Genomic DNA, 22,829 nt, shown 5'->3' with positions numbered 1-22,829 from the left:
TCTCTCTCCACGCTCCTCTCCTGCCCCCGTCTTGTGCGCCCCCCATCACTAAACTCCAAATTGGTCTTTCAGTTCTGGAGGACCACGTGTCCCCTCCAGCCTCAACCCCTCTGTTCACACTGTCCCTCTGCCCACAGTGTCCCTCCCTGCTCCCCAGGGCCTTGATTCATATGTCACTTCCTCTTGCAAGACGTCCATGTCTCCTCCCTTTGGGAGAACTCTCCGGATTCCCGGCCCTCACCGAGATGTAATTTTGCCCCTATTTGTGATCATTTGATTCGTACCTGCTTCTCCCCCTTCCCCTTCTGTAAGCACCCCAAGTGCAGAGCCTCGCTCAGTACCTGACACAGGGTCAGCACAAAGGAGGAATGTTAATACACGTTTGTCAAACATATGAACACATGAACAAATGAATTCCTATACCTAGTCCCAAACTTTAAGCCTTCCATCTAGGTCTGATGTAGCATATTCTTGGAATCAGGGGGCACCTAGAGGGCCCCAACTTTCTCACTCCCTGGGATAGGCATCCTTTCAGCAGCATCCCTGACTGGGGACCTCCAGCAGTCACCTGCATACCTTCTGTGATGGTGAGCTCACTCTCTCTTTCACGACCGCCCTCTAGAGAGCACTTCACTATGGGTGGGTTGGAATCCATTTCTGTGCCTGCAGCTTTCTCTCTCAGGTCTTAGGTCTGCCCTGTCCCCCGCCCCAAACTCAGACCTTCAAGTCACTCTCCAGGTCCTTTCTTCCTCCATTCTGAGCAGTCCTGGTTACATCAACTCAGAGAGTAGAGCCCAGTTCTCTTGGGTCTCTCCTCCCTTCTCTGTATACTTCCCAGTTTCTCACTGACCCCTTGAAAAATTGGGTCCTGGGCAGAGCCCAGCACTCCAGAGGACTTGCTGAGCAAACTTTCACCAACACATCCACTTCCTGACCTTCCCTGCTAAGGCAGTCATGAGCTCATCCACGTCAGCCACAACCCAGGCAGCCCTCTTTCCCTCCTCCCATGAACAACCTTCATTTTGCTGCATAAACTCGGATATAACCCCTTTCCTTTCGGGGTCTTACTGCTTCCATCTGTGCAATGAAAAGAGTTCCTCCAAGCAGGAAGGGGCACCCTCGGCATAATGTCCCTCACTCTGCTATAGTAGCTGTCAGAGCTGCAGAAGAACAAGATTCTGACCAAGACCAGCTTCATGGGTGAGTCAGCTGTGCAGTCACACAGGGCCCAGTGTTTAGAAGGGCCCCATGCTTGGTTGAATGCTCTACCGTTGCCATCTTGAAATTTATAATAATTTTTGAAGGGATCTCACGTTGTCATTTTGCATTGGGCCCTGTAAATTGTGTCCTGATCCTGACACATCTGTCTAGCCCTGAGATGATGCTGACCTGCCCTAGCCAAGGTGGTGACCCAAGGGACGGACAGCTTAAATAGATAAGACCCTGATTCTGCCCAACTTCTGGGGGCCACATGTCCCTGAACATTTAGGGGGCTCCCAGGAAACGCTGGAGGATCAAATCCCATAGGGGGCTTCTGTGCATCTTCTTGGCCCTGAACCTCCTGTGGGGAGGGAACGCATCTCCCACAGGCCTTCTGATCCAAAGCCCTGTCCTTCATGAATCCTTCCCCAAATCCCTCTACTTTGCTCGCCACTCCCGGTTCACTGATGGTCTCTCAACTATTTAACATCCCCCAACCCCAGTAGCTGTGAAATGTTTGGCAGTCTTTAATTGGGCAAGGTGCGGGGAGATGCATGATACATTTAAAATACAAGAGAGCCCCAACAATAATAGATAGATCAGGGCTTTAAAAAGACATCTTTGAATCAAATGAAACACTTTGAATATGAACTGGGTATTAGATAATACCCAGGACTTTGTGTTAATTTTTTTGGAATTTTATTTTATTTATTTTTTTATAGAACAGTTTCTTATTAGTTATCTGTTTTATACCTATTAGTGTATACATGTCAATCCCAATCTTCCAATTCATCACACCAACACCAACACCACTTTCCCCCCTTGGTGTCCATACATCTGTTCTCTACTTCCGTGTCTCTATTTCTGCCCTGCAAACCGGTTCATCTGTACCATTTTTCTAGGTTCCACATATATGTGTTAATATACGATATTTGCTTTTCTCTTTCTGACTTAACTTCACTCCATATGACAGTCTCTAGATCCAGGAATCTGTGTTAATTTTGTTAGGTGTGATAATGGCATATTATGTAAGAAAATGTCCATGTGTTTTAGAGATGCATGCTGAAGTAAGTAGGGGTAAAATGACATGACGTTTAAAATTTCCTTTTAAATACTTTAGCAAAAAAAAGGGAAGCGAGCCAGTTAAATAAGTGTGGCAAAATCTTGATAACGGTTGAAACTGGTGATGGGTATATAGTGATTCACTCTACAATTCTACTTTTGTGTATGTTTGAAACGTCTCATTAAAATAAAGGTGGGAGTGAGGGCGCGGGTAGGGGGGTTGCCAAGAGAATTGTGAGAAGTTCGCTAGAATGTCTCTAAAAGAATGTCGCTACGCCACCTCTCTAAGAACTTTCTCTAGAGAGCGAACTCAGGTGAACTCCCCAATTGTTTGCAGACTCGTGTATGTGCATATGTGCATTTTCCCCCCCAGGAAAAAACATCCACAGCTTTCATGAGACACTCAGAGGGGTCGTGACCCCTCCTCTCCCCCCTGCCCCCGCAAAAGATTAAGGACCCGCTACCTTAAAGACGGGAACCCGGTTTGAAGTCAGCGTTTCCTCCCCTTCACCTCCAACTGGTCCCTGCGGACTGCGCCACAGGCCCGGTGTGGCTGCGTGACGCTGGCCTGGCGCCCCTGAACCCCACGGATCCCTTCTCTCCACCTGTAAAAGGGGGTTGCGGGGCGGTCGAGGTGTTCGGGCGGTTAGGCTGGGGCCTCGCAGGAGACTCCTACACCTAGCGATGCCTCGATGCTCGCTCAGGATGCGCCCTCCGCGCCCCCCACCCCCCTTGGCCCCGGCGTCCACCTCCCGCTTGGGGCGGCAATTTGTCTCCTTTTGAACCCCCCGCCCCCGACGGGTTTCCCCCTTTGATTCGCGGCCTGGAGGCTCCCCCCGCTTTGAAATGCAAACCCGCCTCGGCTGGGGCCGTGGCGGCCCGGAGCTATAAAAGGCCTGGGTGGGGCGGCGGCGGCAGGGCTGGGAGTTCAGGTGAGCAGTTGCTCGTCGGGGCGGCCGGCTGCGGCGGCTCCAGGGCCCAGCATGCGCGGGGGGCCCCGCGGCCACCATGTACGTGGGCTATGTGCTGGACAAGGAATCCCCCGTGTACCCCGGCCCCGCCAGGCCCGCCAGTCTCGGCCTAGGCCCGCAAGCCTACGGTCCCCCGCCGCCTCCGCAGTACCCCGACTTCACCGGCTACTCTCACGTGGAGCCGGGCCCCGTGCCCCCTGCGGCCTGGAGCACGCCCTTCTCTGCGCCCAAGGACGAATGGGCCGCCGCCTACAGTCCGGGCCCCGCGGCCTCCACCGCCAGCCCGGCCCCGCTGGCATTCGGGCCCCCTCCGGACTTTAGCGCGGTGCCCGCGCCCCCGGGGCCTGGGCCGGGTCTCCTGGCGCAGCCCCTCAGCGGCCCAGGCGCACCGTCCTCGCCCGGAGCGCAAAGGCGGACGCCCTACGAGTGGATGCGGCGCAGCGTGGCGGCCGGAGGCGGCGGTGGCAGCGGTAAGCACCCCTCCCTCACCCTGAGCCTCTGGACGGTTCCCCTGGGCGCCGGCAGGTGCTAGAGCGAGGCCCCGGCCGCCCCCTGTCTGACCTCTGCCCCGGCCCTGCTTGGGTTCCAGAGTGTGCCCGCCACCCCCGACTCTGTCCCTGCGGGCTGTTCTCTCAGCTTCCCCCTTCTGAATCCTGGAGCCTTGGGAAGCACACGCCGTCTTTCCCTGTAGACAGGGAGACTGAGACCCCAGCCATGAAGAACGATGCCTTGTGGTTGCGTGGCAAGGCCGGAACTAGACACAGGTCCCCAGACCTTTATCCCAGGGTAAACTTTTAGCAACACTGGCCCTGGTGGTCATCCGTTTCATGCACCCCTATCCCAGCCCCAAAGAGGGGCTGCAAACCCCCAAAGGACATGCACCGATTATGTGAACACCCATAAGTCACTTTCCTTTCCAGGTCTCAGTCCCCCATCCATACAACGAAGAGATCGGTGGGTCATATCATTTGGACTAAAAAAGAGCCCTCTTTGGTTAGATTGGTTGTGGTGAAGGGTCCCTACCTTACCATCCCAGGGCTCGCCCTGAACTCTTGACCCTGGGGGAGGGGAAAGTAGGAGCAGTTGGGAAGGTGGCTACTGTTTGGCTCCTGAGCCTGTGAACCTTCTGCCCCCAGGCAGGCCTCTTGGATCCACCCTCTTCAAAGGCAGGGGAGGGGGCAGGACAAAGGCTCAGCTTTAATGAGGGGCGGCCTGACCTCCTTCATAGGTCCCCCCTTTGTCATGTAACAGGCTGGGCCTTGGCTCGGTAGTGACTCCTGTCGGCCAGAAAGTGAACATGATACCCATTGTCCCGACTGCGTCCGGCCTGTCCTGACAAAGGCCACCTGGCCTTAGGGGCGGGAAGTTGGCCTGCCCACCCTTTGATGTCCAGCCCCTCCTCCCTTTCCCCCAGCTGGGAGCGAGCCTAGGACATCCCCCACCTCCTCCCTCTCTTCACCTCCATGTCCCCACACACTCCCAGCAGATGCTGGGGAGGGCTGATCAGCAGCTACAGGTTTAGCTGTATTTGTACCACCTCCTTGGGAGTCCCAGGGACACAGAGCCTCCTGTCTGCCTCCGGAGGCCTCAGAGGACTGGGGTTTCTGTCCCAGCTGTGCCACTTGTCTCTGTGGCCTTGGCTAAATAATAACAGCTAATGTTTATGGAACACTTACTAACGGAGCGAGCACTGACCTGATATCTTTTAATTCTTATAACTTTATCATAGGTGCTATTATCACCCCCGTCTTCAAGAGGAAGAAACTATGGCATAGAGAGGTTACAGAGTTGCGCAAGTATAGTTATACCTACATGAGCAGTAAATGGTGGGGCTGGGATATGACCAAGCCGGTGCTCTAATCCTCTGAACAGCGTCTCTTAAACCAGCCATCTTTTCTGAGTGTCAGTTTCACCATCCCATGAGAGGGAAGGGTCTTGTACCTTTGTTTGAGTTACAAAAGGACCCCTTTGTGAAATCTGATGGGAAGTATAAATGTTCTCCCTAGAAAAACAAAGTGTTTCCTAATCGGGCAAACAATTTCAGGGGTTCTAAAGGCCCCCAGAAGCTTTACCCATAAACCTCGGTTGAGAATTTTCATTAGATTATATGAGAGGAAGTGTCTGGGGCCACTGACCCTCAGGGTCCTGCAGTTCTGTGTCTGTTCCCTGAAGAAGGAAGCCCACTTTTCCTCCTCCTTTATTCTGGTTGTTACTTCCTGCTGATCAAGCGACTTTGGAGATGGATGGGGAGGTTCCCCAGGGGCGGGGACTTGGAGAGAGGCCAGCACTATGTGAGGGGGAGAGAGTGGGTCAGTGGGTGGGGGTCAGAGGACTGGCAGGAACCCTGGGGAGCTTCCAGGCTGTGTGATGTCAGGCAAGTCACGTCCCTCTGGGCACTGGAGCTGCCGAACTCAGTTCACCTCTGGTCTCGGAAGTCATTTGGAAACACTTGTCCCTGGGCACATAGGGGGCCTAGGAGTAACTCTGCCCAAAGGCAAAAGTCCTTTCCACCTTCACTCCCAGAAACTAAAATGAAGGGCCAAGGGAAGTTTGGGAGCTCCGGAGGAAAGTGGCCACCCCAGGAGCCAGGTGAGAGCCGTTCTGCCTTTTCGAAGGTAGAAGCTGCTACCTGTCCACTCAGGCAGCATCTGACTCTGACTCTTGAGGTGGGGTCAGAATTGGGGTGGGGTTACAGACCCTCCGTGAGAGAGAGGCCAAGCCCCTCTCCTCTTTGGCCTCAGTTTCTCCTTCTGGGCAATGAAGATACAGGGTCTCTGGGGGTGTTTCCCGGGTAAGGCTGTTGTCTGGGACAGCAGAGGGAAGGTCAGTGCATGCCATCTCCCCAGATGTTGCTGGTCACCTGTTCTTATTGTACCCTTCTTGCCCCTTCTTCCCTCTTCTGTGCCTCTAGCATTCTAGAATATCTGAACTGGACAGTTAGAGAACAGACATACAGATGGGAAACTGAAGCCTGGAGGTTTTAAGGCATGTTCCAGTTTCACACAAGTGGAGGCAGGGCTGGGATATATGTTGGATGAGTCAGTTTAAAATTTTCCAGTGGCTTCCCATTATATTTAGGGCAAAATCTACACTCCTTCCTGAGGTCTACAAAACTGTATGTGCTACTGCAGGCAGGTCTTGTACACATACTGTTCCCTCTCCCTGGAAAACTCTTTCCCCAGACTCTTTGCAGGCTCTTTCTCACCATTCAGGTCTTAGCTTAATGGCCACCTCCTCAGAGAGGTCCTCCATGATGTTCCAAAGTAGGCAACCCCCACCAATACCCATTGATCATCTTTGCCATGTTTCCTTCAGAGCACTAACTTACTTATTTGTGAGTTTGTGTGTTGTCTGTTCCCACACCCACTGACATGGTAAACTCCTATGAAGTCCAGAACCATGTCTGTTTGACCCATGGCTACATTCCAGGCACCCAGCTCAGTGTGTGGCATTTAGTAGGTGCTCAATACGTTTTGTTGAATGAATGAACAGGGCAAGTGTGAGGAACAGTAAGACAGCTCTGGGAGAAGAGGGGAGAGATGAGATCTCAACCTGGAGATGGGACCCATGACTGTCCAGCCGAGCAGCTCATGCCAGTGGTGGAAGCCTGGTTGCCCCCTTCTCCCTACTCCATGGATGGGACAGTACTCCATCCTCACCTGGGGAATTGGCGTTGCTGAGGCTGGGACTAAGATGCCAGCTTTCCCTAAGGAGGGGGCAGGAAAGATGGGGAAGATGTGGGAGAGGCTGTTATGTTGTCCATTAACCAGTTCTGAGTGATGACTTTCACTTGACTGAGGCCAGGATAGGAAATGACTACAAGGGGCTCTATTTTTTTTTTTTTTCTCTCTTCCCCGTTTGCATCTATAAATATCAGCATTTTCCTTAGGAAGGTTCTAAAGTATCCTTCTGCTGAAGGCTCAGCCTCCAATTCCTTGTGAATAGTTTTTCACAGGTTAATGGCCCATTGGGGTGGCTGAGGTCTCATACAAGTCGGGAGATGTCCGCTCAGATGATGAGACTCTTGCAGCAGGGTTTAGATCTTGGTCCATCCCCATCAGCTTTCAGATAGAGAATCTGAGGCCCGTGGAGGGGATGAACCCTCCTCTCCCCACCACATCCTAGACCCTCTCCCTTGGCCCATTGCCACAGTCACCAACCTGGCCTCTCACCTTCAGCCTCTCTCCGATGCCCTAGCCGCCCTCTAAACCATGGCTTCCCACTGCCATGGAATTGCCATTTCATTTTGTGCCGTTTCATTGCTGTAAAATCCAGCTCCATTTCAGAGCCTTCTTGAGAACTCGCCCCAACCCACTCTTGAAGCCACTCTCCCGTTAGTTTGCCGAGATACAGAAACGCTTACCTGGGACAGTTAAGAGTCCGGCTTGGGAGCCTCAGGCCTGGGATTGCATTTCTGTCAGAAGCTGCATTAGCCACAGGCGAGTTAATTTGGATCATTTCTCTGAGTCTCAGCTTCTTCCACTGTAACATTAATAAGATTACACCTTGAAGCAATGGTGCCAGTAGAGCACAGCCCTGACCCTGGCACACAGTAGGCGCTCAGTGCACTGGCGCCTGGGACCATCTCTACCAGTCCTTAGCAGGTGCACGCGAGCACACACCTCACACTCCCTGCCTCTCTATTATGGGTCCCTTGACCTGAACTGCCCTCCCTTCCCTCTCCTACCTGTTTACCAGGTCAAATGCTGCTTCTTCTCCAAGGTCACCTCCTCTAGGAAGCCCTCCTTGGTTCCCTCCCCTACACACACTGTACCAGGCCCTTGTTTTGAACAACATTTATCACTGACTGTCTTGTTGATCCCTGCCATCTACCATCTGTTATCCCCTCAAGGAGCAGTGCTAATCAGTCCTGTCCTTCTCACCATACCTTGCACATTGTAGGAGCTCACGATAAAGCTAATAACTGTGGCATCAGCTGAGTCTTTACCATGTGCCAGGCACTGTGCCAAGAAGTTTGCATGGATGATCTCAGTTACGTCTCATAACAACTCTAAGAGGTGTGAGGAGCTATTATTAGCTTCATTTTACAGATAAAGTTAATGAAGCTCAGAGAGGGTGAGGTGGCTTGCCCAAGCTCACACAGCCGGGATGCTGCTGCACAGGGTTCAAACCTAGACTCTACGGCCTAATGAGCATCTATCAAATAAAGCAACGCACTCAGAATGGGAGCCCAAGACCCCTCCCCATGTGCATTCCCGTCTAGGTGGGGAAAAGGAGGCCAGTCAGAGACGAGCTATAAGAGGCTGGAGGGGGAGGATGGGCACAGCAGGTGCCGGGCTGTTTAAAACTGGTTCTCAAGGCAGAAACTCCATTTGACACCTCATCTCTCAGATGTACCTGGGAAGCGGGGAGTGACCCAGTTAGAAGGTGGCAGAAGGCTTTTTTCGGTTGGGTGTTCCCCCACACGCACACTTAGGCACGTATTGCTGCGGAGAGTTTGGGGAGCTGTTCTGAAGGTCCAAAACAGCTTTGTTAGCAGCAAGCCTGGCTTGTCAATGAGGAATTATCTTAATGAGATGACCCCTCAAGGTTCTGTCCTGGAGCTCTTGGGATTTGGACACATTTACATCTGGAGTCAGGTCCGGCACCCTGTTCACATGCTAAGCCCTCCCCCCCTGCCATACTTGCCCATCAACCTTATAGGGATGTGCCACATAGATCCCTCAGCATCACCAGAGAGAGGGAGCAGGCGTTGGTGAAAGCCGAGACTGACACTCCAGGCTCAACCCCCTCTGATGTCTTCCCATTTCTCTTGAAGTCAAATCCAAACCCCTCACCCCAGGGCTCAAAGCCCTGCTAGCCTCTCCAGGCTCATCACATGCCTCTTTCATTCAGTCACGTAGGCAGGCAGGCGATAATAGTCTCTGAGTCTCTCTTCTGTGCCAAACATTCTGCTAGGTGTTAGAGATTCCTGCCAGAACAAGCAGACAGGGTCCCTCACAGAGCTGGTCCTCTGTTGCTGCTCTCTGCCTCAGGGCATTTGCACATGCTGTTCTGTCTTCCTGGGATATTGTTCCCCATTGGTGACATGGAAACCTCCTGCTCAACCATCATATCTTGGCTTAAATGTCACCTCCTCCAGGAGGTGACATTTACCTGCCCCAAGCTAAATAAAGTAGGTTCCCTCCCCCACCACCTCCCGCCACCTAATCTAGCTCTCAGCTCCATTGCTTTCCTTCACACTAATCACAGTTCGTAATTATTTCATTTGTTTGTTTTTAATCTACCCCCCCCACCCATGAAAAACAGGAATGAACTGTTTAACAAATAAGTACCGAGCAACTCCCACAGTAATAATAAAATGAACTAGCATCTATTGAGTACTCGCTATTTTTTCAAGTGCAGGTATTTTCGACCCCAGAACAGCACATTTCTCCATTAGATTAGTGACGTTGACTAAGGCTGTGGGAGCAGTGGAGCTGGACAGAAGGATGTCCTTTAGAGGTTGAGCCACCAGCTGATGGATTGGATGTGGGAAGCGGGGGAAGGGCCACCTCGGCTTTTGGCCTGAGTGGCCTGAGGATGGGGGCCATTTACTGCGAGAAGACCAGGAAGCGGTAGGTCTGTGTTAGGTTCAACAAGGATTCATCAAGCACTCGCTGTGTGTGTCTGGCACTGTTGTGGAACCAAATGAGCAAGGTGGCATGGTCTCTACCCTCGCAGAGCATTCAGGGAGCCAGGAACCAAGGGGAGGGGATTTGCCAAGGTTCCTCAATGAGCTAGAAAAGGGCTGGAGTCCAGAGCCCCGTCCTGCACCTCCGCCCCAAATGTGACTCTTCACGTCCCACGCCTGTGGATGATTAGTCAGGAACTTCAACTCCAGACCAGAGGAGGATGGCCAGGGTAGGGCAGAGGCCTGGGAACTCCGCCAGGAAACAGCTGGTGGCCTCAAGTTGTTCAGCCCGGAAGAAGATGTGAAGGGATGCAGTTGCTGCTTGCAACTCTTAGAAGGGCTGTTCTAGGCCAAGGGTGCCCCTTATTTCTGGTGCCCCTTGTGGAAAATCCTGGGAAGAATATAGATGGGTGACGGATGCAAGAACAGACTGCTTTGTAGATAGTCCAAGCAGTCTGGTTACGTATGCTATGCGGGTGTGAGCATCTGGCCCTGGCTGGGAGTTTGGTCCAGCTGTGTTGTCCAATAGAACTTTCTATAGCTCTATATCTATGCTGTTCAGTGTGCTAGCCACGAGCTACACGTGTCTATTGAGCCCTTGCTATATGGTTAGTGTGACTAAAGAGCTGAATTTTTTTTTTTTTTTTTTTTTTTTTTTTTTGTGGTACACGGGCCTCTCACTGCTGTGGCCTCTTCCGTTAAGGAGCACAGGCTCCGGATGCTCAGGCCCAGCGGGCATGGCTCACGGGCCCAGCTGCTCCGCGGCACGTGGGATCCTCCTGGTCCAGGGCATGAACCCGTGTCCCCTGCATCGGCAGGCGGACTCTCAACCACTGCGCCACCAGGGAAGCCCCAAAGAGCTGAATTTTTAATTCCATTTAATTAATTTTAATTTAAATAGCCACACGTGGCTAGTAGCTGTCATACAGGACAGTGCAGGAAAATCCCTCTCGAGCGTTTCTAGAATGTAATCCATTCCAGATGGGCTCCTTATTCTCCACTGAGGAATCTCTCTTGCCTCTTTTGTCTCTGCAGTCATCATCTTCTCCTTCTTCTTCCTCCTCCTCTTCCTTTTTCTTCATCATTGTCACAGATAGCTTTTATTACTAACTACCTTGTTAAGGAAATGATCACATCTCATCTCCACAGCTACCATGTCTAAAGGAGGCATTCATGTCCTCATTTGACAGATGAGTAAACTGGGATTCAGAGAGGTTCAGTGACTTGCCTGGGTTCCCACTGCTGGCACCTGGCCTGACTGGGTTAGAACCACTGCGTCTATCTGACTCTGAAGTTTCTGTCCTCTTCACTGCTTCTCGTAGCCAAGTCAGATCGTGGACCTTCTTGAGAAGACAGGAGAGGGGTAGAGGCCTGGGAGGAGGAGGGGGCGGTGCTGACTGAGTGCTGTGACTAGGAAGGAGGGTGACAGTGGGGTGGAGAAACTTGCCTAAGGCTACAGGGCCCCTGAGTGTGGCTGGCCTGCCTATCCTCCTCTCATTGCACCCCTGCCCCCATGCCAGCCTCGCCCCTGCTCCAGGAATGAGCAGGGGTGAATGAGGAGCTGTGCTAGAGCAGCCTGGGACCGGCAAACCAGCCAGAACAAGGACCAGCCATGGGCCCAGTAGAGAGCCTCATTGCCCAGGGAGGATATCCGTCCACCATTGAACTGGGTGGGTCAGGGCTGCTGCAGCAGAAGTCCCACCCACTGGTAGTACAGTTGAGGAAATGGGTCCAAGCTGAACATCACATGTCCGGCTGGTGGCCTGGCCAGACCTCCCCACCCCTAGGCCTATGTTCTTTGCCCTGCGGCTCCCCATCAGGCAGCATTCCTACCTCTCCCAAGGGATTCCTCCCACAGGCACTTGTGCAAATAGCTCAGTTTTCCTTGTCGTATCCATAGCTCTTTGCCCTTTGCAAACTGCTTTCACACCCATTCTGTTCCCTGGGGGAAGGAAAGCCCAGAGAAATTCAATCACTTGTCAAGTCCTTTAGCTAAGGATGCAGACCTGGGCCCAGGTCCTTAAGGGAGGACTCAGAGCTACAGAAGTTCAGAATCTACAGGGCCCTTGGAGCTGACACCAAACCTTCTTCTGATGCACAGGAGAAACTGAGGCCCAGAGAGGAGAAGGGACTTATTTAAGGCCACACAGATGGCACAGAACTGGGAGCTGGTGGTTCAGAATCCCCTCTGGTAGGCTCGTTAAAGATGGCAGGGAGACCAGGATGCAATAGATCTCAGAGCTTGGGAATATGTATTTTTAACAAGCATCCACGCATGCATATGTGCATTCCTTTGTGTGTGTGTGTGTGTGTGTGTGTGTGTGTGTGTGTGTGTGTGTGTGTGTGTGTGTGTGTGTGTGTGTCGGTCGGGGTTGTGGGGATTTTGATTTACAGCCAGTGGGCCCAGGACCACACAGAGAGGGGTCATGGATCTGTGTTCCAAGCCCTAGGGCCAGAGCTGGCAGTGTCATCCCTCAGGGCCACAAACCCAGCAGGAAGAGGTCAAAGGAAATGCTGACCCAGAGGCCACTCAATTTTCCTGGGGCCACCTAACCCGCCCTGGGGGCAGAGGCTGAACTCTGGTCCAGGATAGATGGGGAGGCCCCACTGCAGACCGCCAGGCTCCTGCCCTCTATCCTCCAGCTGGGCAGGCCCAGTTTCTAGACTCTCAGACAGGGAAATCAGTCTTAGACTTCTTTCAGCAATAATAACAAATATAATCAGAGCATCAACAAACATTGGCAGCTTCATGTTTCCAAGTTGGAAGGGACCTTATAAATAAACAGTCTCATCCAACACACAGCCCATTGCTCAGATCCGTTTCCCAGGATCCCTGTCCTGTGGTTATCCCACCATGGAAATAAATAAGATCTACCTTGCCCTGTGTACCTACTGTGTGCCAGGTACTGTTCCAGGCATCATTCATCCATCCATCTCAAGTGATCCCCTGTACACCCGAGGGTTGGAGATCATTATGGGAGACCTTACACTGGGCCATAGGTTCTAATGCTGTTTCTGAGTCTAGACAGACCTGGGCTAAATCCCACCTTCCAGATGTGCAGACCTTGCTGAAAATCAGTTTTCTCATCTGTAAACTAGGGATAACAGTTGCACAGCTTCGTAGGTTTTTGAGAGATGGATGCAAAGTGCCTGACACATGGACATAATATGACCATTATTAGAATAATAATTAGCCCCATTTTATAGATACAGAATTTGAGGCTCAGAGAGGTGAGGTGTCCTAGATCACCCAGCCATTGAGAAGCTGCCTGGCGCAGCCCTGGAGGTCTACTTGCCCAAACAACCACATGTCAGGGTCACCTGGAGAGCTATTCAAGTATCAAATCCCAGAGGCCCACTTCAGTCCCATTGAGTCTGAACTTCTGGGCCAGAATCTGTGCTTTTAAAAAGCTCCCCAGGCAATTCTGAGGCTGCTGGTCGGGTATTTAGAACCATCAGCCTGGAGCTTCCCAGGACCTCTGCTGTGCGTGCTTTAGGGATGGGAAGTTTGCTACCTCCATGGCAGCCTGAGCATATGGACGGGCCATTCCTCACAACCCACAGCCAGAGCGGAGAGAAAGCCTCTCATCTGCACAGTTATCCAAGGCTCTTCTCTCCCCATGCTTCACCCCTAAGAGCTGCTAGGGGGGCTCCCACCCCGCTCCCACCTACTCGCACTGGCATCTGGCCCAGAGGGTTATTCATTAGGTGGCTGGGAGTGGCCTGGCTCCCATCAGACACCTGTTACAGGAGCCCGGACTTCCCTCTTAGGCCCAGTGTCCCAGGGGCCTGTAAATCATTCATCCTGGGCGCTCTCCCTGCCCCACCACTGTCACGCACCTCCCTGCCCCCTCTCTCCTGGGCCCCCAGGGTGGCACAGGTGTTCACAGGAGGGGAAGGGAGGTTTGCTCATGGCAGTGGGGAGTTCTGGCCCAGAGCTGGGACTGGAGCCCAGGGCTCCTGACTGTCATTAAAAATACAAATTCACATCTGCACATGGTAAAAATTTAAACATCCCAAAGACTCCCTCCTACCTATGGCTCCCCAGCCTCTAGTCCCCTCTCCAAGGCACGCCAACCCCCATTACTGGTTTCTTGTGTATTCTTTCAGAAAGAACTTGGGCCACAAACATGTTTGAATGTGTGTGTGTGTGTGTGTGTGTGTGTGTGTATTCCATTTTTATACAAAAATAGCAACATACTATTTACAACATTTTGCCTTTTTTTAAACTTAACAATATATTTTTAGAAATTGCTCCATATTGGCACCTACGGAGCTTTAGAATTTCTTTTTAGTGACTGTGTAGTGCTCCTCTCCATGGATGTACCATCTCTTATCTTATTAACCAGTCCTGACTCATAGACATGTACATTGTCCTTAGTTCTGTGCTATTTGAAACAGCTACCTCTTTGGGCATTTTTCTGTGGGATTGATCCCTAGAAGTGGGATTAATGAGTCAAAGGGCATGTGCATGTTAAATGAGGCTGAGATCACCAAGTTGGGCCCCAAGGAGGATGTTCCCATTATCACCTTCTGGACGGCAGGTGGGACTCCCTGGACCACACAGTGCGATATCAAACATTTTGGTTTTGGGCAGAGCCATTTTCTTAGCAATAAAATTGTGTGCTTTGAGCAACTCCACCAGATGGAAGTGGCCGATGTGTTCCTGAGCCCACCAGCCCTTCTCTTGGGTCCAGGGAGGGGGTGACAGGGCCTGTAGGCTGGGTCTTCACTGGCAGCCTTGCTAGAGTCTGCAACTACGCAGAGAGGAGTAACTATGCAGCTAGAGTCCCATCTCTCATCTAATTCCCTCCGTCCCCCAACCCAGAAGAGCCTGGCTGGAGGTCAGGAAACCTGAGCCCAGGTTTGTACCACCACCAGAAAGGATGGCCCTCCGCAAATGCCCTTTTCTGAGCCTCAGTTTCTCCCAACTATGAAACGGGTGCAGTGGATCCCCATTTGCTCGTCAGGAAGGATGGGACCGAGGGTTGGGTGCCTGAGGGAAGGGGGGGGGGCGTGTCTTTATAATCTCTCAGGCTGAGGTTTGGGTGGGCAGGGAGCCTCCTCCCCCTACCTCAGGCTGTGAATCTTCTAGGCATTTTCAACCTGTGGGCCATCCAGCCCCAGCCCAGGGCTTTCAGGAATCTGCCCTCACCATGGTCTGAACCCACTCTTCCCAGAAATACAAGTAGATGGGTGGTCTGTTGTTTGAGCTTCTGCTGCCAATGCTTAGAGGGCCCTATAGCAGTCTCTGTGGACCCTGAATCTGGTGGGGTGAGGAGCTGTGCACTAGAGCAGGAGGGAGACCTGCAGGCCTGGTGAAATGGCCTTGGGCAAGTCCACGGCACCCTGGGGCTTCAATGACCCTGACTGTACGGGGAGGTTGGACTAGAAGGACTCACAAGGCCTCTCTTATTTGGACCTCTGGACGCTGTATAACCATCCTGAACGTCAGTCTCTTCATCTATAAAGTGGGAGGAGACTAAACTCCCATGACCCCTTCTGGCTTCAGCCCAGCGAACCCAGTGGGGTTGTGGGTTCAGAGCTCTGCTGGGTTTCAGTGGTGGTGCATTAGGCAGAACAGTTTTTGAGCCAGCGTTGAATTTTCTAGGTCAAGGAGGGGCCCCATCTGGAGCCAAGGCCTCGGCAGCCACCCCCTTGTCCCTTTCCTGGGCTAGGCCTGGCCAAGGGCCGAGGCTGTCCTGTGCTGCGTCGGGCAGTGGGCTGAGGTCAGTGGTTGTGGAAGACTCCAGTGTGGTTCTGCTGCTCTGGCAGGAAGCCCAGGGAAAAGAGCCGAGAAACATGTGCTGTCTCCTGTTCTCCACAAGCCCTTTGGCTCTGAGGAGCCCAGCACTAGCCTGCCAAGCTGTGTGGGCCGGACCGGCGCTGGTTGGGGGGGGTGGTTAGTGCAGGGGTGCCGAGGAGCGGGCAGGCCCAGAGCTGGGGCCAGGGAGGTGAAGGCCAGGTTACTGCGGGGGCCCTTGGCTGAAGTGGGATGGGTTTGATGGTCATGCAGACCTGCCATGCCCTGGTGGGACACATGGGTGGGTCTAAAAAGTGCTTGTGCCTGCCTCCTGTTTACAGCCGCAGGCTCAGCTTCTTACAAGGAAACTGGTGTTGAGTCCGGCCCCCACAGCAGCCCAGGCCAAGCATGACTCTTAATATCCTCTCCAGACGGACCTCTGATCCCAGCCCGAAAGAGATCCCTGACATTAACCCAGTCGGTCCTCAAACCCACTTCCGGGCCCCAGGCTGAGCCTCGTGTGGAAGTCAAGCCAGCCCTGCCTGGGTTATGGCAGGTCTCCCCACACGTCCCCCTTCTCACCAATCTGTTCTCCATGCAGCAGCCAGAGTAATCTTAAATCCTCCATCAGACCTCTTGTCTCCTCTGCTCAGAACCCTGCAATGGCTCCTGTCCCAGACGGACTAAAACCCAGAGTCCCTCCCGGGGCTCGTAGGCCCAGCTCGACCTGTCCGCTCCCTTGGCTCACGGCACCCTGGGCGCACCAGCCTCCTCACTGTTCCTTACTCTTCACGCGGCAGGCATGCCCCCCATCAGGGCCTTTGCACCTACTGTTCCCTCCGCCTGGGAACCTCTTCCCCAGACAGCTGCATTGCTCTTTCCCTCACCTCCTTTAGATCTTTGCTTAAGTTCCCCTTCAAGGTAAGGCCTTCATGGACCACTGTATTTAAAATCACAGCCTCACTCCTTCCTCAATTCCCAGTCCTTCTTTGTCTCTGAAATACTTATCATCAATCAACATATCAAATAATTTCCATATTTATTTTATTTTTGCCCATCTCCCTCCACTAGAACCTAAGCTTCACGAGGGCAGGGACTTTTTGTTTTGCTCACTGCTGCACCCAGCACTTGGCCACAGCAGGAACTCAGTAAATATTTGTGGGCTGATCTGAGTACTCCTGCTCTGTGCCTGGGCACAGGCTGGACTGTAGATGGCTCCAGAGAGGTCCCCAGCCTCTGGTGCAGCCCCAGCTCAGGGCTTGGCGCCTAGAACCAGGGCCTTCTGAGGAGCCTGACAGGTCCTGGGGAGCCACCGGCAGCCCCAGTCCTTTCTGTTTGATTGTGCGGCCACCAACCACCAGGCACTTGACAGGAATTGAGGAGCATATACCCCAGGGCGGTTCCTGCAAGCTTCCTGCTTCGGCCTCCGGCTGTGACGGCCCTTCCTGCTCTCCTTGCGCACAGGAGAGAGGAGCAGCTGACGTCTCGTTATCTCAAGCTACCCTTGCTGCCAGGTGTTCCTTCCTCCAAGTCTCTAGTGCTCAGACCTGCGGTCTGAGGATCCCCAAATTGGAACCACCTGGGAGCTTGTGAAAATGGAGACTCCACGCCAAGGCTTTCTACTTCACGTTCTCGGTGACACGCCGGAAGCTGTGTTTTTCACAAGCTCCCCGCATGTCTGTTCTGCAGCCACACCTGGGAACTGTTGCACGAAAGCGGGTGGGCCTGGCAATCAGAGTAGGGCTCTGGGTCAGGAGACTTGGGCTGAAACCCCCAACTCCACCCGCTGCTTGCTGGGTAACCCTGGGCAAGTTGCTTCCCCTCTCTGAGCCTTAGGGCCCCCCAGATGGGCATGAGAACAGTGCTTGCCTCCTAGGTCAAGAGTCTCGAAGCCTGAGCCTGGGAGAATGACTGTTACTCCCTCAAGGTCCTTCTTCAGGGGCCCTGGATTGCTCTTCCCCCTGGGAGCCCTGCCTTGGCCTTTTGCAAGCTCCCCTCCCCACTCACCTCTCCTCCTGGCACCTCTGCTTCTTAGGTAAGACCCGGACCAAGGACAAATACCGCGTGGTCTACACCGACCACCAGCGCCTGGAGCTGGAGAAGGAATTCCACTACAGCCGTTACATCACCATACGGCGGAAGTCAGAGCTGGCCGCCAATCTGGGACTCACTGAACGTCAGGTGTGTGGGGCTCCCACCTCAGCCACAGGAGCAGTCCCGGGAGTCTGGCCTCCAGGCTGCCAGGCAGATTATGGAGCTCAGTCGAGGGAGGAGAACAGAGAGGTTGTCTCCCAGCCATGGTCATACAACACAATAGAAACTGAGCTGCTGCCAATCCCCCGGCCAATTAAACCCAATATCCCTGACCACCAAAAGGAGCATGGGGGCCTGATTAGCTATAGGCTACAGCGGGCTTTGATCGGTGCTGTTTAAATCCAGAGGAGGGAGCGGTCACAGGGAGAACAGGGAAGGCTTCCTGGAGGAGGGGGTGTTACAGCATGGCTTTGGAAGATGGAGAGGAAGAGGGTTACAGAGGAAGTTGTCTTAAGAGTAGGGGAGCAAGTTCCAGAGGGGGAGAACGTGTTCAGGGTCCATGAACAGTTGGGGTAGCCGGAGCAAGTGGGAAGCCCCAAGCGCCACATCGAAAAACAAGAGCTCCACTGCCCTTCCTCTTTTCCTCTTGTTCTGTCATTCGGTCTCCCCACCGCCCACCCCATCTCTCTTCTCTGACCCCACAGGTAAAGATCTGGTTCCAAAACCGGCGGGCAAAGGAGCGCAAAGTGAACAAGAAGAAGCAGCAGCAGCAGCCTTCACAGCCACCCCCGCCCGCCCACGATGTCACCGCCACTCCAGCTGGGCCACCTCTGGGGGGCCTGTGCCCCAGCTCCGCCAGCCTCCTGGGCACCTCCTCCCCAATGCCTGTCAAGGAGGAGTACCTACCGTAGCCCCCCGACCAGCCTTGTGGGCTGGGGGCCTTGAGGACTCAGGGGCTAGGAATGTGGCTCCTGTGGGGGCCCAGGAGGCCTAGTCTGAGTCCCAAGCCCTGCCACTGACCTGCTGAGTAACCTTGGACCAACCACCCACGCAGCCCCTGCATCCCCTGGGCCCATCTGTGCAGCGAGCCTGCTGGATGAGGACCTTTTCCAGCTCTGGTGATCTAGGCCTCAGGCGGACAAGGGAGCCTGGGGTGGGAGGTCTTAATCCCCAGGGGGCTAGGTGAGGGGGCCACCCAGCTCCTCCTCCAGAGGCTCAAAGGTGGGAGGCTGCTGTAGGGACTAGACTCCTGGAGAAAGGAGATGGAACGGAGAGAAGATGGAAGGCTTGCAGACCGTGACCTGAGGGGGGGAGGGGGGAGGGTGTCAGCTCACACCTGCCTGTTCCTGCAGCCTCACCTCTACCTGCCCCCCCACCCCCCGCCCCGGCGTAACATGCACCAAACCCTCTCCAGGCTGGATGCAAAGCGCAAAGCCCACAGGATTGGGCCTGAGCAAGAGGCTCTGGGCTACAGAGCCATATTCCCTCACCCAGATTCTCAGTGGAGATCCCAGGTTGTGGGGAAGGCCTCCGAAGGGGGACAGAGGGGCAGAGTCCATCCTGCCGAGTCTCTACCACCCCACCAGGCTGTCCCTCAGGGCCCAGGCCCCAGGGAGCCCCCAGAGAACTTTCTCTGGACCAAGCAGACTCACAGCTGGGCAAGGGGCTGCCCAGAGAGTGGAATCTCTTGAATGCAGCTTCAAGAATAAAATTTTTTTTCTCTTTTTAAAAATGTATGAAAATCATTATACATAACATGAAAGGAAGATGTTAAAGGAGTGTAAATCATCCTTGCCCTTCTCAGCAACTGCATAGTCTCTCCTAGTCTCTGTAGGCCTACCACAAGGTCACCTTTAAAATACTTCTGAAAGATCAAAACACGACCTCATTAGAGTAAGGCTATGAGACTGTTGAATTTTAAGTCCATTTTGTAAGCAGAATCATCAGATTCAATATTTCAGTCTTTTGAATTTTTCAAATACTTTCAACTCAGCGTTTTCTTTCAACAGATGACATTCGTTGGGCACCCCGTATGCCAGGCATGGCTGGGCCCAGGGAATGTACAGTCCTTGCCACCCAGAAGTTCCCAGTCTGATCTGTGCTCTAGGTATCAGGGTAGCAGAGCATCCAGGGAGTCCAGAGCGAGCTCCCAGCTTATCCTGGAGGGTCTGGAAGGCTTCCTGGAGGAGGTGATTTTAAACTAAGGCCTACCTAAAGGACTAGTAGGTACTGTCAGGCCAAGAAGGAGGAATAGTAAAAAAAAGATTAAGAGGAATGTGAACTTGAAGTACACTTTTTAAAAACTCCTGAGAAAAGCTGCTATTTTGAACTCCCTTCCAGAGGTGGGCAGGAGTCTGCGCCCTGGGGCCTTCACTCCCTAGAGGGCTCTGGTGCCAGCTGCCTGCCCCTCTGTTTACTGTTCTGGGAGGTGGCCTAGCCATAAAAAGTGTATGCAGCCTGCCTGCCTGCCCTTTGCTCCTGGGGCACATGACCACAATGCACGAGGTGGATCCAGTCCCCACGTGAGCCCCTGAAGAGCAGAGGCGCTTCTCTCTCCTCCTCCTGCTGTTGGCCTGGGAGACATCATGGCTTCACTGAGGATGGTGGACATCTAAGGCATGGGAACCAGGTGGTACCAGGGGAGAGGACCAGGGTTCCAGGAGCAGAGGAAGAGGGTTGGTGGCAGGGTGGCTAGCGGTGAGTGAATATAGGTTTCTGATCGTCAAAAGCGTTTGCTGTGTGACCCTGGGGTAATTGCTTCACCCCTCTGAGCCTCATTTCCCCATCTGTAAGACTGGGGAGCTTGTTTACCAAGAAGAAATGACTCTGGTCAAATCAGTTTGAGAAGTCCTGCAGACTCAACCCTTCTGGGAGAGTCACACTGGTGCCTTAACACATCAAAGGCTCTGACAAGTCCCACAGCAAAGAAAACCCTTGAATTTTCTTTTATCCAGCATTCCCCATGCTTCACTACCCAGGAGCCCGCTACCAGCACCTACCAGCACCCCAGTGAACACCGCTCTGGAGTGTGGGAACGCCGTGGGCTGGAGGGCCACACTTCAGCTGTGACTCGGTCAGTGTTTAGTAGCAGATTTTGTTGTCACATGGCCTGGATTCCAGCTTGACTACTTCCAAGCTGTGGGACTTCAGGCAAGTTACTTAGCTTCTCTGAGCCTCAGCCTCCCCATTTGTCAAATGGAAATAAAATACTCTAAGCTATCTAAGCTATCTCAGAATTATGTTTCGCACAGGGCCCGGCACACAGTAAGTTCTGGGTTTTAGCCACCTGCTCCCTGGGCTGCTGCATCCCAGTGTGATGCTGGCAGGCCTGACTGATGTTCTAACTACCCCCACCCCCAGTGCTGAGGACAGATGGTGGCTGGGAAGATCTGAGGCAGGACAAGGCCGCCCCCAGCCACAGGGAGACCTCTGCCTGGTTGGAGGTCAGTCGCCAGGCCGAGCAGGCTGGGTGAGCTGCAGTTGCTGTCTACGTGGGCGGTCAGGGCCTTGGGTGGGCCCCACAGGTTGGACTGGCCATCACCTGTCAACTGGTGTTTGAGCTCCGTGGAAAAGGAAACTTTTATCTAAGACAACTTCCAAGCAGTGTCTTGAGCTGCGGTGTGAAGTAATGCATTCCCTGCCACCCAGAGAGTTCCACCAGAGGCAGGGGTGTTGTAATGGCTCAGGGAAAAGGACCCGTTACGTCCTGTCAGACCCGGCGGCCACCCCAGTGCTAAGAGGTGTTCCAGCTTCCCTATCAGGAATGGCCGATGCTGCTTCTGCTTTGCATATAGTGATTTTATGCTTCCCCCCTGAGCTGATGCTAGAGATGGGGGATGGAAGGTGGGAGGGGGGCATCCAGGCAAAAATATCTGGCCTGGCCTGGCTGTGAAGGCCCAGGGCCTGGTCGTGACCTCTAGCAAATCAGAAACGTGTGCGTCAGCGCTACGTTTCTATAGACCCCTGACACCATATTGAGAATCTGAGTTTTGTGGATAAGACTCCCAACACGGACCGCCAAGAGACTGGTGTGGGCTGAGTGGAGAGGGCCACAGCTCAAGACTAGGGAAGGCGTCAGGGCTGGGAGTAGAGTGGCCTCACAGAGGAGGTCTCTAGCAAGGAAACCAGCCTGGCCCAGGGTGGATGAGATGCCCAGCCAGTGGGACACAGAAGCTGGGAGCAGAGCAGGTGTGGGACAGGGCGGCTTGGGAGGGCACGCCTGTCCCCTCACGGCTGCTCCAGAACCGCTTTCTCACCAGAGGGATTAGCGGTCTGGATCCTCATCTTTCACAGTCGCCACGCCGGTGTAACAAAACACATGCTCTTCAGCGATAAAGTCGGAGCGTTTAAGCAAATTAAAAATGTTTATTTATATGCATTTAAAAATATCTCCCTATATAATAAAAGGAAGTACATTTTCATCTCACATTTTCTTTAAATCAGCACGCATCCCCATTCTTCTGGTTTGTTGTGAGACCAAGAGAAATAGAGGGAGGGGAGAGGGAAAGGGAAATAGATTATTTACTAGGTTTGAATTCCTAACTAGTTATTTTGCCAAGTGGTACCCAAACTTCCTCTGGGATGGGGGAGATAGGGTGGTATTGAGAGCAATTGTCAGATGTGCTCTGCAGCTGAACTCACGGCCAGTTGTATGATCATAAAACTGGGGTTTCAGAGGGTAGACTGACTCATGTGGACAATCTCTTCTAAAAAATGGTGGGGGGTTGTTTATTGCATGAAGTATAGAGTTTTCCAACAAGTGCTGTGGGGATGGGGCAGGGGATGGCAGAAGGTGTGATATGGAGGGCAGGGCCTAGGTGGGGTCAGACTCCTAGACTCCAGGTGTCACCCTGCCTCTACTTCACAGGGTGATTTTCCAAGTCCTGCCTCGTCTGGGCCTCAGTTTCCCCTTCTGAAAGGCATGGACCTAGACCCATTTGTATTCAGAGCCCCAGTGACTGCTGCTGATGTTCAGTGGTCACCCCATGACGTGTCTGAGAAAGGCTAAAGTCCCAGCCCTGCTCCCTTCCCTTTGCCTAGGGTTGGCTCCCTCCAGGGCTGGATCTCGGGGAGCAGGTGCTGCTGGGAAGAGGCCACAAGGAGGCTAGTCTTCCAGGGCTCCTGAGCCAATGCCTCACCTCTACTCCCTGTTCCCATGGTTCTCTCTTCCTTCCTTAGCGTCTAA

General features: G+C 53.3%; 1 protein-coding gene across 1 annotated transcript; it reads left to right on the top strand.

Moving 5' to 3' along the window:
• Nucleotides 1-3,270: 3,270 nt before the first annotated feature.
• On the top strand, nucleotides 3,271-18,555 carry CDX1 (caudal type homeobox 1). The gene is made up of 3 exons (XM_060006850.1): nucleotides 3,271-3,703; nucleotides 17,646-17,791; nucleotides 18,349-18,555. The coding sequence occupies exons 1-3, from the start codon at nucleotides 3,271-3,273 to the stop codon at nucleotides 18,553-18,555; spliced, it is 786 nt and encodes a 261-aa protein (XP_059862833.1).
• The last annotated feature ends 4,274 nt before the right edge of the window (nucleotides 18,556-22,829 follow it).

The sequence above is a fragment of the Delphinus delphis genome, chromosome 3 (assembly GCF_949987515.2).
Source record: "Delphinus delphis chromosome 3, mDelDel1.2, whole genome shotgun sequence".
NCBI classification, from domain to species: Eukaryota; Metazoa; Chordata; class Mammalia; order Artiodactyla; family Delphinidae; genus Delphinus; species Delphinus delphis.
This window is presented reverse-complemented; position numbering and strand designations above follow the sequence as displayed.